This window comes from Somniosus microcephalus, chromosome 28, assembly GCF_052327205.1.
Source record: "Somniosus microcephalus isolate GS21.2 chromosome 28, FLI_Smic_1.0, whole genome shotgun sequence".
Taxonomy (NCBI): domain Eukaryota; kingdom Metazoa; phylum Chordata; class Chondrichthyes; order Squaliformes; family Somniosidae; genus Somniosus; species Somniosus microcephalus.
Genome location: NC_141014.1, coordinates 38140687 through 38157278, shown reverse-complemented (window position 1 = coordinate 38157278; position 16592 = coordinate 38140687). Strand labels below are relative to the sequence as shown.

The following is a 16592-nucleotide window of genomic DNA, read 5'->3' as shown; positions in this document are numbered from 1 at the left end:
CGAGGGGTGGGTAAAACCATTGGTCCAGGACACCAGGAGAAACATCCTGCTCTCCTTCCGATAGCTCCACGGCATCTTCAACATCTACTTAGACAGACCGGCGGGGGTCTTGGTTTAGCGTCCCAACTGATGGGCACCACCTCCCAACCGATGGGCACCACCTCCCAACCAACCAGTTCCCTGTAAGCTGCACTTTGTCCTGCGTGGCCGGTTTCTTTTAGCGCGCGGTCCCTTTAATATTTCTGCGCATGCGCGGTACTTACAATGGAGAAGCTGGAGAGCGGCCTGCGCGGGACGTTTCCCCGTTACTGCGATCTTTTGTGTCCACTTCAATCAGGAGGCCAGGTCCTTGGTTTAACATCTCCCCTGACAGACAATCTACCCCTCCGGCAGTGCAGCACTTCCTCAGTACGGCACTGGAGTTTCAGCTTAGATTACAAGCTCAAATCCTGGAGCGGGGATTGAACGCACAACCTTCTGACTCGAGTGAGAATGATACCAACAGAGCCAAGCCGACACGTGTGTCCTAGCGTGCACAACTACATGACAAAAAAAGTCATGACCTGAGTGCAAGAATGCAGTGGGCTGCATCCTCGCCTGAGTCAGAAGGTCGTGGGTTCGAATCCCACTCCGGGGACTTGAGCACAATTTCCAGGCCAACACTCCCAGTGCGGTGCTGAGGGAGCGCCGCACTGTCAGAGGTGCCGTCTTTCAGGCCAGGCGTTAAACCAAGACCCACTCTGCCCTCTCAGGTGGACGTAAAAGATCCCACGGCCACTATTTCGAAGAAGAGCAGGTGTCTTGTGGCCAGTATTGGATCACTCAACCAACATCACTAAAACAGATGATCTGCTCATTATCACAATGCTGTTTGTGGGAGCTTGCTGTGCGCAAATTGGCTGCCGCATTTCCTACATTATAACAGTGACTACACTTCAAAAAGTACTTCATTGGCTGTGAAGCACTCTGGGGCATCTTGAAGTCGTGAAAGGCGCGGTAGAAATGCTAGTTCTTTCTTCAGAAGAATGGCCACTTGGATAAGCTATCAAGAGGACCACCAACGCCCAGTGATGCACATCTCAGCACTGAGCGTGGGGGGGGGGGGGGGGGGGCGGGGAAGAGAGCTGGGCAGAAAAGCTGGAACGGTTACCCTGGCACAGTAAGGAACGTCTTCGGAGGATGAGGTGGAGTACAGGTCAGGTCATCAGCCGAGCTACACTTGGCCCGAGTGAATGCTGCCGACACTGTGCTTCAGAAATTTAAATCCACCCCCCCCACCTCACGATGCACAGAAATGCTTTAAAAAAAATTCAGAACAAAATGAAAGGCTCTAACTGGAAGCAGATTCAATAGCAACTTTCAAAAGGGAATTGGATAAATAGCTGAAAGGGGAAACAAATTTGCAGGGCTGTGGGGAAAGAGCAGGGGGGTGTGGGACTAATTGGACAGCACGTTTCTTACATTGTTACATTTCAATACTTCATTGGCTGTAAAGTTATTTGGGACATCCTGAAAGGCGCTAGAGAAATGCAAACTTTCCTTTCAATTGATGTTTGTGAATTGGAACCATTAATCAGCAACAACTTTAACTAAAATTCACATTTCTGATCTGCACCACGAGGAATATTTCCCCATGTAATTTTCCCTCCATCTCCTCCTATAGCCGGAGTAAAAAAATAGCAAATTGGATAACTCTTTCAAAGAACCGGCACAGGCGCAATGGGCCGAATAGCCTCCTTCGGGGGTGTGGTGCATCTGCTTAGGCAGCACCTCGGAACCGAGGATGACTTGCTTCCACATTAAAAATGAGTTCTCAGGTGACTGATGAGTCCAATGCGGGACCTACAGTCTCTGTCACAGGTGGGGCAGACGGTGGTTGAAGGGGCGGGTGGGTGGTGTGCCTGGGTTGACGTGCCTGGGTTGACGTGCGCTCCTTGCGTTTGGCTTCCGCTTGCTCCCGGCGAAGAGACTCTAGGTGTTCGCCGCCTTCCTGGATGCTTCTCCTCCACTTTGCGCGGTCTTGGGCCAGGGATTCCCAGGTGTCGCTGGGGACGTTGCACTTTTTCCAAGGAGGCTTTGAGGGTGTCCTTGAAGCGTTTCCTCTGCCCACCTGGGGCTCGCTTGCCGTGCCGGAGCTCCGAGTAGTGCGCTTGTTTTGGGAGTCTCATATGGGGCATGCGGACGATGTGACCCGCCCATCAGAGCTGATTGAGCATGGTCAAAGCTTCGATGCTGGGGATGTTGGCCTGAGCAAGAACAGTGACGTTGGTGTGCCTATCCTGCCAATGCATTTGCAGGATCTTGCGGAGGCAGCGTCGGTGGTACCTCTCCAGTGCTTTGAGGTGCCTGCTGTACATGGTCCATGTCTCTGAGGCATACAGCAGGGCGGGCATCACTGCTGCTCTGTAGACCATGAGCTTGGTGCTGGGTTTGAGGTCCTGGTCTTCAAACACTCTCTTCCTCAGGCGACCAAAGGCTGCACTGGCACACTGAAGGCGGTGTTGGACTTCGTCGTCTGCCCTTGTTGACACTAGGCTCCAGAGGTATGGAAAGTGGTCCACATTGTTCAAGGCCCTGTTGTGGATTTTGATAATCGGGGGGCAGTACTGTGTGGTGGGGGCAGGTTGGTAGAGGACCTTTGTCTTACGGATGTTTAGTGTAAGGCCTATGCTCTCGTACGCTTCGGTGAAGGTGTTGACAATGGTATGGAGTTCGACCTCCGAGTGAGCGCACATGCAAGCGTCGTCTGCATACTGTAATTCGACGACAGAGGATGGGACTGGGAGTCGTCAGGTTGTTTGTGAGGCATAGGCTGAATAGGGCTTTCTTAGCAGGGTCTTTGAGTGCTCCAGCATTGATTTTCCTGCGGCATTGCTTCTGTTGCCGCCGCTGTTTTGGGGCTACATTGATGGAGATGACAGAGCGGATTAGGCGGTGGTCTGTCCAGCAGTCGTCAGCTCCGGTCATGGCGCGGGTGATGCGGACATCCTTGCGGTCCCTCGCTCGGACGACGACGTAGTCCAGCAGATGCCAGTGCTTGGAACGAGGGTGCTGCCATGAAGCCTTGTACTTGTCTCTCTGACGGAACAAGATGTTGGTTATGACAAGGCCATGTGCTAAGCATTTTGTCAGGAGGAGGGTACCGTTGGAGTTGGCTTTTTCTACCCCCTCTCTGCCGATCACACCTCCCCAGAGCTCGGTGTCCTTTCCAACTCTGGCGTTAAAGTCGCCAAGGAGGATCAGCTTGTCGCCCTTTGGAACTCGCGACAGGGATTGTTCGAGGCTGGAGTAGAATTCCTCTTTGGTCTCGTCTGTGGCTTCCAGTGTTGGGGCGTACGCACTGATGACCATAGCGCACTGGTTTCGGGCTAGGGTGAGCCGAAGAGTCATGAGGCGCTCGTTTATACCGCTAGGAGAGTCTCTGAGACGCCCAAACAGTTCATTTTTTTATGGCGAAGCCTACCCCATGGAGGCAGCAGCATTCTTCAGGTTTGCCTTTCCAGAAGGTGTAGCCACCCCATCACTGACCTTCCCTTATGTTCTTTCCCCCCCCCTCCCCACTTGCTTAAAAATCTGTTCCATCTCCAGCTTAAAAATCTATTCCATCTCCAGCTTTTTCCAGTTCTGACGAAAGGTCATGACCTGAAACGTTAACTCTGTTTCTCTCTCCACAGACGCTGCCTGACCTGCTGAGTGTTTCCAGCATTTTCTGTTTTTATTTCAGATTTCCAGCATCCGCAGTAATTTGCTTTTGTATCAGTGTTTAAAATCCTGAAGGGTTTCGGTAGAGTAAATAAAGAGAAACTGTTTCCAGTGGCTGAAGGGTCGTTGACGAGAGGACACAGATTTAAGATGATTAGCAAAAGAACCAGAGGCGACAGGAGGAAAAACTTTTTTACACAGCGAGTGGTTAGGATTGGGAATGCGCTGCCTGATGGGGCGGTGGATACAGATTCAATAGTGGCCTTCAAAAGGGAATTGGATAAATACTTGGAGAAAAAATAAATCGCAGGGCTATGGGGAAAGAGCGGGGGAGTGGGATTAACTGGATTGCTCTTCGAACGAGCCGGGACAGACTCAATGGGCCGAATGGCCTCCTTCTGTGCTGCACTATTCTATGAACACCCAGCTTTATCCGAACATTAACTTTTAATTCACGTCTTATGTACCTTTTTAATATATAAATGAGACTCAGGGCAGATTCTCTTCCTCCGCTAGACTGCACACTTCATTAAAGGCCCCCGCTCCTTCCCAGACCCCTCCTCCCGAGCCCTGCAGCGACAACGGTGCTCCCCGTATTAGAGACATCCTCGCCGTCCGTGCCACTATGGGGTGGCTCCGCGAACAAGGGGGTGAGCCCAGCCAAACCAGTCCGTCTGGAACAGGGCTCGAACCCCTCACCTTCCGGCTCGGGAAGGGCAGGAATGCGGCCACCGAGCCACGGCTCAGGCACCCCGGCCTGCCCTTGCAGAGCTCCACACGCCTCCAAATTGCCACAGAGATCGATCTCTCTCCAAGGAGCAGGCAGAGATTCTTGGTGAATGAATCATCACAGCCCGGACTCACCAAGAGGTTGAACCTGGGACTTCTCACTCACTGCCAACACCAGGCAGCGTGTTTATTCACAAGGCTCAGGTCTTCTAAAATATAAAAAGGGTCCAGATTTCAGGATTCCATTTTCCCTTCCATAAATATGACCTACGCCCTAGATTGTTGGGAATAAGCCCAGATACAAACAGAATATCCTGGGAAAGGGAATGGGTGGTACTCTCTGACAGTTTCAATACTCGAGGTCCCTGGAGGTTGGCCCTGCACAGTCGACCAGTTCCTCGCTACAACTCAACCCATCACCTTCAATTCCCAATATTCTGGCGCATATATAGGGATTCCTAAACATTAACTCATGATGATCTGGAATTCCATAAGCCCCAGGTTCTCCTTGTTTGGGTAAGTAGGTTCCCTCCCCCATCATGAGAGAGAGAGAGAGACACACACACACAGAGACAGAGACACACACAGAGACAGAGACACACAGAGACAGCACTCCCCATCAGGCGAACGTCTGTGGATATCTCAGCAATTGTATTTGGAGACTCTCACGACGGGATTTGGGTTTACACACACACACGTCAGACACCCGCCTGACCAAATCAAACCCCGACCACAACCTCGCCACAACTCGACGTGCCCGCCTCCATCTTCAGCATCCAGCTCTTCGAGTTGTCGATGAGCGAATTGAAGAGATTGGAGTGTGTGGTTGAGGAACTTTAGACACCACAGTGATTCAAGTCTGCGCACTGGTTGTAAGAATCTATTTTCAGGCGCATGATGTAAATAAGCCGTGGTCACAGGCAGCAGTGAGAGGGATCAACATCTCAGTCACAAGGCTTCGCACCTCTCGTCACACCCAGTCAGCCTCCCTGCTGGGACAATACTGCTGACTTTATGCTGGGACCAGGTAGACCCTCCACCACCCCAGGATTGGCAAAGGAACCACTTCCGAAAGTGGGAAATTTAGGAGTAGAATTGCCCCTTTGCTGGGTACAGAGTTATAGGCCGAGGTAGAAACATAGCAAAACAAGAGCAGGAGTCGGCCATTCGAGCCTGCTCCGCCATTCAATATGATCATGGCTGATCCTCTATCTCAATACCTTCTTCTTAGGCAGTCCCTCGGAACCGAGGATGACTTGCTTCCACATTAAAAATGAGTTCAGGTGACTGATGAGTCCAATGCGGGACCTACTGTCTCTGTCACAGGTTGGGGCAGACGGTGGTTGAAGGGGCGGGTGGGCGGGGTGCTTGGGTTGACGTGCGCTCCTTGCGCTTGGCTTCCGCTTGCTCCCGGCGAAGAGACTCGAGGTGTTCGGCACCTTCCCGGATGCTTCTCCTCCACTTTGTGCGGTCTTGGGCCAGGGATTCCCAGGTGTCGGTGGGGATGTTACACTTTTTCCAAGGAGGCTTTGAGGGTGTCCTTGAAGCGTTTCCTCTGCCCACCTGGGGCTCTCTTGCCGTGCCGGAGCTCCGAGTAAAGCGCTTGTTTTGGGAGTCTCGTATCGGGCATGCGGACAATATGACCCATCCATCGGAGCTGATTGAGCGTGGTCAGAGCTTCGATGCTGGGGATGTTGGCCTGAGCAAGAACAGTGACGTTGGTGCGCCTATCCTGCCAATGGATTTGCAGGATCTTGTGGAGGCAGCGTTGGTGGTACCTCTCCAGTGCTTTGAGGTGCCTGCTGTACATGGTCCATGTCTCTGAGGCATACAGTAGGGCAGGTGTCACTGCTGCTCTGTAGACCATGAGCTTAGTGCCGGGTTTGAGGTCCTGGTCTTCAAACACTCTCTTCCTCAGGCGACCGAAGGCTGCACTGGCCTTCGTCGTCGACGTCTGCCCTTGTTGACAGTAGGCTCCAGGGGTATGGAAAGTGGTCCACATCCGTAAGACAAAAGTCCTCTACCAACCTGCCCCCGCCACACAGTGCTGCCCCCCGATTATCAAAATCTCAATACCATATTCCTGCTCTCTCCCCATACCCCTTGATGCCTTTTGTGTCTAGGTACCAGGCGGGCTGAACTATTCTATGAGGTTTGAGAGTTAGAGATTAGCGCCACTGCCTGACTTTGTTTTAAATGTACTAATAAAAAAAATAGAAGGGGTCAAAGAAGGATCTTGCTGTTGATTAAAACTGGTAGGGTGTGGGTGGGATCGAACACTCACACACACGGGCTCTGGACGGAGTGGGTTCGATGGGATCAATAGCCTTTCCCTCTGGACTCGGTGCTTCCATCACTTCGCCACCCAGCCCAGCTTCCCTGTACAAACCGTACAGGAAGTCACCATCGCCCCGCAGGTTACAGCAGTCATTGTGTCCCAAAGGGAGCGAGGATTAAACTCTGACCCTCCATTCAGCCAGGAACAGAAAAGGCCCATGAATAAAGCTGTCAAACCTCTTGTACCACTCGAGCAAGGGGGTTACTCGCCACAGTCTTGTAACGACTACATTGTACTCATTGACTGGAAGGCCAGTCCTAAGGTCAGTAGGATCCCAGATGAAAACTACATTTAAAAATAAGATTAGAGGACAGGGTCACCTCAACCCACGATGGCACTTCCTGCCAGGGAGAGCTTACTTCCACCGCCCCCCCCCCCGGACCCCAATTCATTCTCGGGATGTGGGCGTCGCCGACAAGGCCAATATTTATTGCCCATCCCTAGTTGCCCTGAGAAGGTGGTGGTGGGCCCCCTTCTTGAACCGCTGGTAGAGGTTTGATACACCGTCCTAACTCGCACCAAGTCCCGTTTGCCCATCACCCCTGTGCTCGCTGACCTAAACTGCCTCCTGGTTAAGCAGCGCCTCGATTTCAAAATTCTCATCCTGGTTTTCAAATCCCTCCGTGGCCTCGCCCCTCCCTATCTCTGTAATCTCCTTCAGCCGCCCCCCCACCGCCCCCAAGATATCTGCGCTCCTCTAATTCTGCCCTCTTGAGGATCCCCGATTATAAATCGCTCAACATTTGGTGGCCGTGCCTTCAGCTGCCTGGGCCCTAAGCTCTGGAATTCCCTCCCTAAACCTCTCCACCTCTCTCTCCTCCTTTAAGACGCTCCTTAAAACCTCCCTCTTTGACCAAGCTTTTGGTCACCTGCCCTAATTTCGCCTTATGTGGCTTGGTGTCAAATTTGTCATCTTAAAATACTCCTGTGCAGCGCCTTGGGATGTTTTACTACGTTAAAGGCGCTATATAAATACACGTTGTTGTTGAGTGTCTCACTAGGCCACTTCAGAGGACAGTTAAGAGTCAACCACATTGGAGTGGGACTGGAGTCACGTATAGGCCCAGACCAGGTAAGGACGGCAAGTTTCCTTCCCTAAAGGGGCATCAGTGAACCAGTGGGGTTTTTACGACAACCAACAGCTCACTTTTATTGATATTTTTAAAATTATTTAATTCCAGATTTTCTTTAAAAAAATGCTGTTATCAAATTCCCAAACTGCGATGGTGGGATTTGAACTTGCTTTTTAGTCGCGGCCTCTGGGTTACGAGCCCAGTACACTGCACGACTGCACCGCTGCTGATGGCAGTCGGAAAGCCTTCGGAACAGGCCTCCCAACGGCCTTTACAGGAGAACTACTGCATTACTAACAGCAAAGGGGGTTCGGGAAGAAAATATAAAATATTTTAATAGTGAGCCACACAGACCAGAAAGGCCCAAGATTCAGTGCCCCATCTGGGCTGTGTTAGCCAATCTCTGGAGAGCTTTTTTCCGCTCACCCACCCGAGCTGAGGGTTCCCACTCCCCCCCAGTGGCCCCTTCTGGAACCGGCTACGTACATGGATATCGGGCAAGAACAAGGCCAGCCGTGGCTCAGTGGGCAGCACTCTCGCCTGAGTCAGAAGGTCGTGGGTTCAAGTCCCCACTCCAGAGACTTGAGCACAAAATCTAGGCTGACACACCCAGTGCAGTGCTGAGGGAGCGCCGCACTGTCGGGGGGGGGGCAGTGCTGAGGGAGCGCCGCACTGTCGGAGGGGGCAGTGCTGAGGGAGCGCCGCACTGTCGAAGGGGCAGTACTGAGGGAGCGCCGCACTGTCGGAGGGGGCAGTGCTGAGGGAGCACCGCACTGTCGGAAGGGGCAGTGCTGAGGGAGCGCCGCACTGTCGGAGGGGGCAGTGCTGAGGGAGCGCCACTATTTCGAAGAGGAGCAGGGGAGTCGTGGCCAATATTTATCCCTCAATCAACATCACTAAAAACACATTATCGCATTGCTGATTGTGGGAGCTTGCTGTGCACAAACTGGCTGCCACATTTCCTACAAATGACTACACCTCAAAAGAGGTAAGATCTTAAAGAAGGAAGAGAGAGGCGGAGAGGTTTAGGGAGGGAATTCCAGAGCTTAGGGCCCAGGCAGCTGAAGGCACGGCAGCCAATGGCGGAGCGAGGGAAATCGGGGATGCTCAAGAATTGGAGGAGCGCAGAGATCTCGGAAGGAATGTGGGGCAGGAGGAGATTACAGAGATAGGGAAGGGGGGGCCAGGCCAGGCCATGGAGGCATTTGAAAACGAGGGTGAGAATTTTTAATAAAGAGCTGTTGCCGGACTGGGAGCCAATGTAGGTCAGCGAGCACAGGGGTGATGGGTGAATGGGACTTGGCAAGAGTTAGAACACGGGCAGCCTTGTTATCACCAGCCCCAATTGGTATATGGCATCAGTGTGAATATTGGGGCTGGGAATCTCCCCTAAACCCTGCTACACCTCTGTTTTAAGAGATTATCTTATTTAATCACCTCAAAATCACTCCCACCAGTGACAGACCTGCAACAACCAGCCCGCCACCTCAAGTGCTGCACAGCTTTCAAAAATAAAAATGTATAAAAGCAGGGAAGTCTTGCTTCAGTTATACAGGGTACTGGTGAGGCCACACCTGGAATACTGCGTGCAGTTTTGGTTTCCATATTTAAGAAAAGATATACTTGCTCTTGAGGCAGTTCAGAGAAGGTTCACTCGGTTGATTCCGGAGATGAGGGGGTTGACTTATGAGGAAAGGTTGAGTAGGTTGGGCCTCTACTCATTGGAATTCAGAAGAATGAGAGGCGATCTTATCGAAACATATAAGATTGTGAGGGGGCTTGATCGGGTGGATGCAGGGAGAATGTTTCCACTGATGGGCGAGACTAGAACTAGGGGGCATAATCTTAGAATAAGGGGCTGCCCTTTCAAAACTGAGATGAGGAGAAACTTCTTCACTCAGAGGGTAGTAAATCTATGGAATTTGCTACCTCAGAGTGCTGTGTAAGCTGCAACATTAAATAGATTTAAAACGGAGATAGACATTTTCCTAGCCGATAAGGGAATTAGAGGTTACGGGGAAGAGGGCAGGGAAGTGGACGTGAGTCTAGGTTCGGATCAGCCATGATCCTATTGAATGGCGGAGCAGGCCCGAGGGGCCGTATGGCCTACTCCTGCTCCTACTGCTTATGTTCTTATGACTAGACAGACTAGATGCAGGAAGGATGCTCCCGATGGCGGGGGAGTCCAGAACCCGGGGTCACAGTCTAAGGATAAGGGGTAAGCCATTTACGGCAGAGATGAGGAGGAATTTCTTCACCCAGAGAGTGGTGAACCTGTGGAATTCTCTACCACAGAAGGCAGTTGAGGCCAACTTATTAAATATATTCAAGAAGGAGTTAGAAATATTTCTTAAGGCTAAAGGGATCAAGGGATATGGAGAGAAAGCAGGGACAGAGTACTGAATATGAATGATCAGCCATGATCTCATTAAATGGCGGAGCAGGCCCGAGGGGCCAAATGGCCTACTCCTGCTCCTATCTTCTGTGTTTCTATGGGTGAATGGGACTTGGCAAGAGTTAGAACACGGGCAGCCTTGTTATCACTAGCCCCAATTGGTATATGGCATCAGTGTGAATATTGGGGCTGGGAATCTCTTAAAACATCTCTCATAGAGTCATACAGCACAGAAAGAGGCCCTTCGGCCCATCGTGTCTGCGCTGCCCATCCATCCCTGTCCAGTCTAATCCCATTTTCCAGCATTTGGTCCATAGCCTTGTATGCATTGGCATTCCAAGTGCTCATCCAAATGCTTCTTGAATGTTGTGAGGGTTCCTGCCTCTACCACCCTTTTGGGCATTGAGTTCCACATTCCAACCACCCTCTGGGTGAAAAAGTTCCTCCTCAAATCCCCTCTAAATCTCCTGCCCCTTACCCTGAATCTATGCCCCCTTGTTATTGACCCCCCTACTAAGGGGAAAAGTTCCTCTTTGTCTACCCTATCTATGCCCCTCATCATTTTGTATACCTCAATCAGGTCCCCCCTCAGCCTTCTTTGCTCCAAGGAAAACAACCCCAGCCTGTTTAGTCTTTCTTCATAGCTGAGGCGCTCCATCCCAGGTAACATCCTGGTGAATCTTCTCTGCACCCTCTCCAAAGCAATCACATCCTTCCTATAGTGAGGCGACCAGAACTGCACACAGTACTCCAGCTGTGGCCTCACCAGCGTTTTGTACAGCTCCATCATAACCTCCCTGCTCTTATATTCTATGCCTCGGCTAATGAAGGCAAGTATCCCATATGCCTTTTTAACCACCTTATCTACCTGTTCCGCTGCCTTCAGGGATCTATGTACATGTACACCAAGGTCCCTCTGACCCTCTGTACTTCCTAGGGTCCTACCACTCATTGTGTATTCCCTTGCCTTATTTGTCCGTCCAAAATGCATCACCTCGCACTTTTCAGGGTTAAATTCCATTTGCCACTTTTCCGCCCATCTCTGTTTTAAGAGATTATCTTATTTAATCACCTCAAAATCACTCCCACCAGTGACAGACCTGCAACAACCAGCACTCCACCTCAAGTGCTGCACAGCTTTCAAAAATAAAATGCTCTCTTCAGTGACCAGCCAAGTCTGGAAGGACAGAGCCTATAGAATCACTCTGCTGGGCGAGTTCGCAGTTCGAGCACAGCGCGAACATTTCACAACCCACTATTACACTCGGCTGTGACAACACTCGCCTGCTGCCGACTCCTAACTAGGTGCCGAGAAGTCTTGTTTGTTAAACTGCGGGGGTTTTCAGAGCTTCCCCACCCGAGCACGGCCTGTGAGCCCAGTCGCTGGAAGCCTGCCTGCCAAGATATAGAGGCCCAGATCCTGAACGGGTCAAGGGTCACAGCCAGTGCAACCCTAACTGTGTGTACACAATTAATCGCTGAAGAAAAACAATATAGAAAAACAGGAAACGCTCAGCGGTTCTAAAAAAGAGACAAGGATTTGTTGACGCTTTTCGGGTGGTGGGGGGGGGGGGGGGGGGGGGGAGGGGGTGGGGGGACCATTCCCTCTGAACCTTTGTTTTTTTCGCAGACCTTCTGAGGTAACGGGGGCTGCAGTTTCAGAAGTGTGAAAACAAGAAAAGCAAGCTTCAAGCAGGCCCCCACCCCCCGAGTCCCCACCCAAAAGGCAGCAGACCTGCCTGTTCTCGCTCAGAAGCCACTGAACATCCTGTGTTTTCTGAGGTGACTGCAGCTCGCCCAGCGCGGGAGGGTTTCATCGCCACCTCGCCACGACTGAAACTTCAGTTCCTGCAGCTTTTAACCGGTAAACAACACCAACAGTTTTACATAAGAACATAAGAAATAGGAGGAGTAGGCCAATCGGCCCCTCGAGCCTGCTCCGCCATTCAATAAGATCATGGCTGATCTGATCCTAACCGCCAATCCACGATCACAGAACCATCTCCTGAATCTAACAGAATTAGACACACAAAATAGGAGCAGGATCAGGCTACACGGCCCCTGGGCCCGCTCCGCTACCCACAGGGCCATGTCCGATCTGAACCTAGACTCATGTCCAAATTCCTGCCCGCTCCCCGTAACCCTTAATTCCCTTTACTTCTAGGAAACTGTCTATTTCTGTTTTAAATTTATGCAGTGATGTAGCTTCTACAGCTTTTTGGGGCAGCATATTCCATGGACCTACCACCCTCTGAGTGAAGTAGTTCCTCCTCATCTCAGTTTTGAAAGAGCAGCCCCTTATTCTAAGACTATGCCCCCTAGTTCTAGTTTCACCCATCATCGGGAACATCTTCCCCGCATCCACCCGACCCAACCCCTTCACAATCTTATATGTTTCAATAACATCGCCTCTCATTCTTCTGAACTCCAATGAGTAGAGTCCCAATCTACTCAACCTCTCCTCATACGTCCATCCCCTCATCCCCGGGATTAACCGAGTGAACCTTCTTTGAACCTTTTGAAAAAGGGTTTCGACCCGAAACGTCAACTCAAATTTCTCTCCACGGACGTTGCCTGACATGCTGAGTTTTTCCAGCATTTTCTGTTGTGACACCAACAAAAGCCGCTGTTTTCGTTAAAAAAAGACACATCAACCATCCAAAGCTTGCCAGAATCGATCAACTCAAACCCAGTTTCTAATTAGCAGCTCTCAATCAACAACAACTACTTGTATTTATATAGCGCCTTTAACGTAGTAAAACGCCCCAAGGAGCTTCACAGGAGCGATTATCGGACAGAATTTGACACCAAGCCCACATAAAGATAAATTAGGGCAGGTGACCAAAAGCTTGGTCAAAAGAGGTCGGTTTTAAGCAGCGTCTTAAAGGAGGAGAGAGGCGGAGAGGTTTAGGGAGGGAATTCCAGAGCTTAGTTTTCGTTAGGGTTCATTAAAAACCATCAACGAACGAAGGTTGCCGGCATGGAATCGATCAACTTAAACCAGTTTCTAGTTAGCAGCTCTCAATCAACAACAACTTGTATTTATATACCGCCTTTAAACGTAGTAAAACGTCCCAAGGAGCTTCACAGGAGCGATTATCGGACAGAATTTGACACCGAGCCACATAAGGAGATATTCAGACAGGTGACCAAAAGCTTGGTCCAAGAGGTCGGTTTTAAGCAGCATCTTATAGGAGAGGCGGAGAGGTTTAGGGAGGGAATTCCAGAGCTCAGGGCCCAGGCGGCTGAAGGTACAGCCGCCAAAGGCGGAGCGATTAAAATCGGGGGATGCGCAAGAGGCCAGAATTGGAGGAGCGCAGAGGTCGCGGAGGGCAGCAGGAGGCTGCGGAGATACCTTTACATCTCTGGCATGTACCTAGGTGACTATGGAATATGATGGCCAAGTAGAACACCCACCACCACCGCAGGATAGCAAGGGTCACACTGGCACAATTTTAATAAATTTACCAACATACATTTTGCAGCTCGCACAAGACAGATAGGTTGGCATCGGGAAAGCATGTGCAACACAGTGCATTAACTGGAAAAATACCAACATTAAATATACCCCCCCACCCACCCCCGCACATTCTCTCTCCCAACAACGGGTGGGTGGGAGGAGAAGGAGGAGTAGAAACCACCAACCTCACTGAATCAACCTATTGCTTCTTCACAAACTTAAAAACACCCGCTTGAAAATAACAAATCTGCCAACTCAAACTCAGAACCCTGAATTAGGGACTGAATTCTAAATTAAATCAAATTCTCTTTTGAATGGAGATTCTTTTTTTGGGCGAGGGGGGAGATGAGAGGTGTGGTAAAAAGCAAAAAATAAATCCTCACTCGCCACAAGAGGAGCTAATAGACCAAGGGAGGGTCCCTTTAAATAAACTTTAAACTCCCCCCCCCCCTCCCCAAGTCTTAAAGACAACAGTATCTCGGAGCTGGAGGCGGCTCAAAACTATTTATTTTTTTTGTAAGCTTTTTAAAAAAGGAAGTGAATTCGAAACTTTTTTTTTAAAGCTTTGTTGAACTTCACTGGGGTAAAAGTGGGGCTCCTCCCTCCGGCCCAAATTGCCAAACACAACTTTTCTCAAACTTTTCTCAAAGTTTCTCCAAAACTTTTTTATGTTGTTTGTTTCCGCCTGTGTTGTTGTTTTTCTCTCCCCCACTCACTCACACAATTACCTGGATGAACTGGATGGTGAGAGCACTCTTGCCCACCCCGCCGCCTCCCACCACCACCAGCTTGTACTTTTCCTGGGGGCCGGCTTCTTTGCTGCTCATGGTCCCGGGCACTGGAGCGGACTGGCAACGAGGAAGCGCAGCGGGGCGGGGCTGGGCTCAGACCGCGCACTCCGGCGGTCCCTGCATATGCTAATCCATGCTAATGTAGACATGAATATTAATCGCCCCCCCTCCCTCAGTTTCAGCCCCAGTCACTTCCCTTATTTGGTGAGCTTCTCCTCAATCCGCCCTTGCGGCAGCTCCTTGCTGGGTCCTAAAGTCTGCCTCTGGATTCCCCAATTAAATATTGAGGGTTAGGGTTAGGCAGAAAAAAATAAGGGGCAGAGGTTACGGTCTGAAATTGTTGAGCTCGATGTCAATAATCATAATAATCAACTTTTTTATTGTCATTGTTAGTGCACAAGTGCAGTACAACGAAATGTAGGCTTGCGGCTCCCGAGAGTGTACATTTAGATTAAGACGTTTAAACATTCAACATACATTTGGTTTGTAATACATTAACATAAACATAACCATAATAAAGTGCATTGGCAGATGTGCAGGCTTTAGAGTTTATTTGTGGAGTTCAGTAGGATGACAGCCCTGGGAAAGAAGCTGTTCCTGAATCTGGTCGTACGGGTGCGAATGCATCTGTAGCGTCTCCCAGATGGCAGGAGGGCGAACAGACTGTGGCTGGGGTGGGTAGGGTCTTTGATGATGGACCGTGACCTCCGTAAACAGCGTTTCTGGTATATGTGCTCTATGGTCGGTAGCCGGGTGCCGGTAATGCGTTGGGCAGTTTTGACTACCCGCTGCAGGGCTTTCCGGTCATAGTAGCTACAGCTGCCATACCATACTGTGATGCAGTTCGTCAGGATACTCTCTATTGTGCAGCGGTAAAAGTTAGAGAGGATCAGGGGTGACAGGTTACATCCCTTCAGTCTCCTTAGGAAATATAGGCGCTGCTGGGCCTTCTTCACCAGTTGAAGACATAGAAACATAGAAGATAGGAGCAGGAGTAGGCCATTCGGCCCCTCGAACCTGCTCCGCCATTCAATGAGATCATGGCTGATCATCCAAATTCAGTACCCTGTCCCTGCCTTTGCCCCATATCCCTCGATCCCTTTAGCCTTAAGAAATATATCTAACTCCTTCTTGAATATATTTAATGAATTGGCCTCAACTGCCCTGTGTGGTAGAGAATTCCACAGGTTCACCACTCTCTGGGTGAAGAAATTCCTCCTCATCTCTGTCCTAAATGGTTTACCCCTTATCTTTAGACTGTGACCCCTGGTTCTGGACTCCCTGCCATCAGGAACATCCTTCCTGCATCTAGTCTGTCTAGTCCTGTTAGAATTTTGTAAGTTTCAATGAGATCCCCTCTCATTCTTCTAAACTCCAGCGAGTATAAGCCCAATCGACCCAATCTCTCCTCATACATCATCCCTGCCATCCCAGGTATCAGTCTGGTGAATCTTCGCTGCACTCCCTCTATGGCAAGAACATCCTTCCTCAGATAAGGTTATGGTCTGAAATTGTTGAACTCGATGTTGAAGACCGCCTACTTCCCCCTCCGTAATAGCGCCCGTCTCCGCCCCGCCTCAGCTCATCCGCTGCTGAAACCCTCATCCATGCCTTTGTTACCTCCAGACTCGACTATTCCAACGCACTCCTGGCCGGCCTCCCACATTCCACCCTACCTAAACTTGAGGTCACCCAAAACTCAGCTGCCCGTGCCCTGACTCGCACCAAGTCCCGTTCGCCCATCACCCCCTGTGCTCACTCACCTACATTGGCTCCCGGTTAAGCAGGCCCTCGATTTCAAAATTCTCATCCTTCTTTTCAAATCCCTCCATGGCCTCGCCCCTCCCTATCTCTGTAGTCTCCCCCAGCGTCACAACCCTCCGAGATATCTGCGCTCCTCTAATTCTGCCCTCTTGAGCATCCCCGATTATAATCGCTCCACCATTGGCGGCCGTGCCTTCAGCTGCCTCGGCCCAAAGCTCTGGAATTCCCTCCCTAAACCTCTCCGCCTCTCTCTCCTCCTTTAAGACGCTCCTTAAAACCCACCTCTTTGACCAAGCTTTTGGTCACCTGCCCTAATGAACCCTTATGTGGCTCGGTGTCA

At 50.6% G+C, this 16592-nt stretch overlaps 1 protein-coding gene across 1 annotated transcript in view; it reads right to left on the bottom strand.

The window, feature by feature from the left end:
- The window catches only part of LOC147099618 (ras-related protein R-Ras2-like), a 37195-nt gene extending 22574 nt beyond the window's left edge, over positions 1-14621 (bottom strand). Inside the window, exon 1 of the mRNA XM_085969877.1 lies at positions 14426-14621. Coding sequence (XP_085826003.1) covers positions 14426-14524 — 99 coding nt within the window. The 5' untranslated portion in view covers positions 14525-14621. The remainder of the gene's footprint in view (positions 1-14425) is intronic.
- Between the last annotated feature and the right edge of the window lie 1971 nt (positions 14622-16592).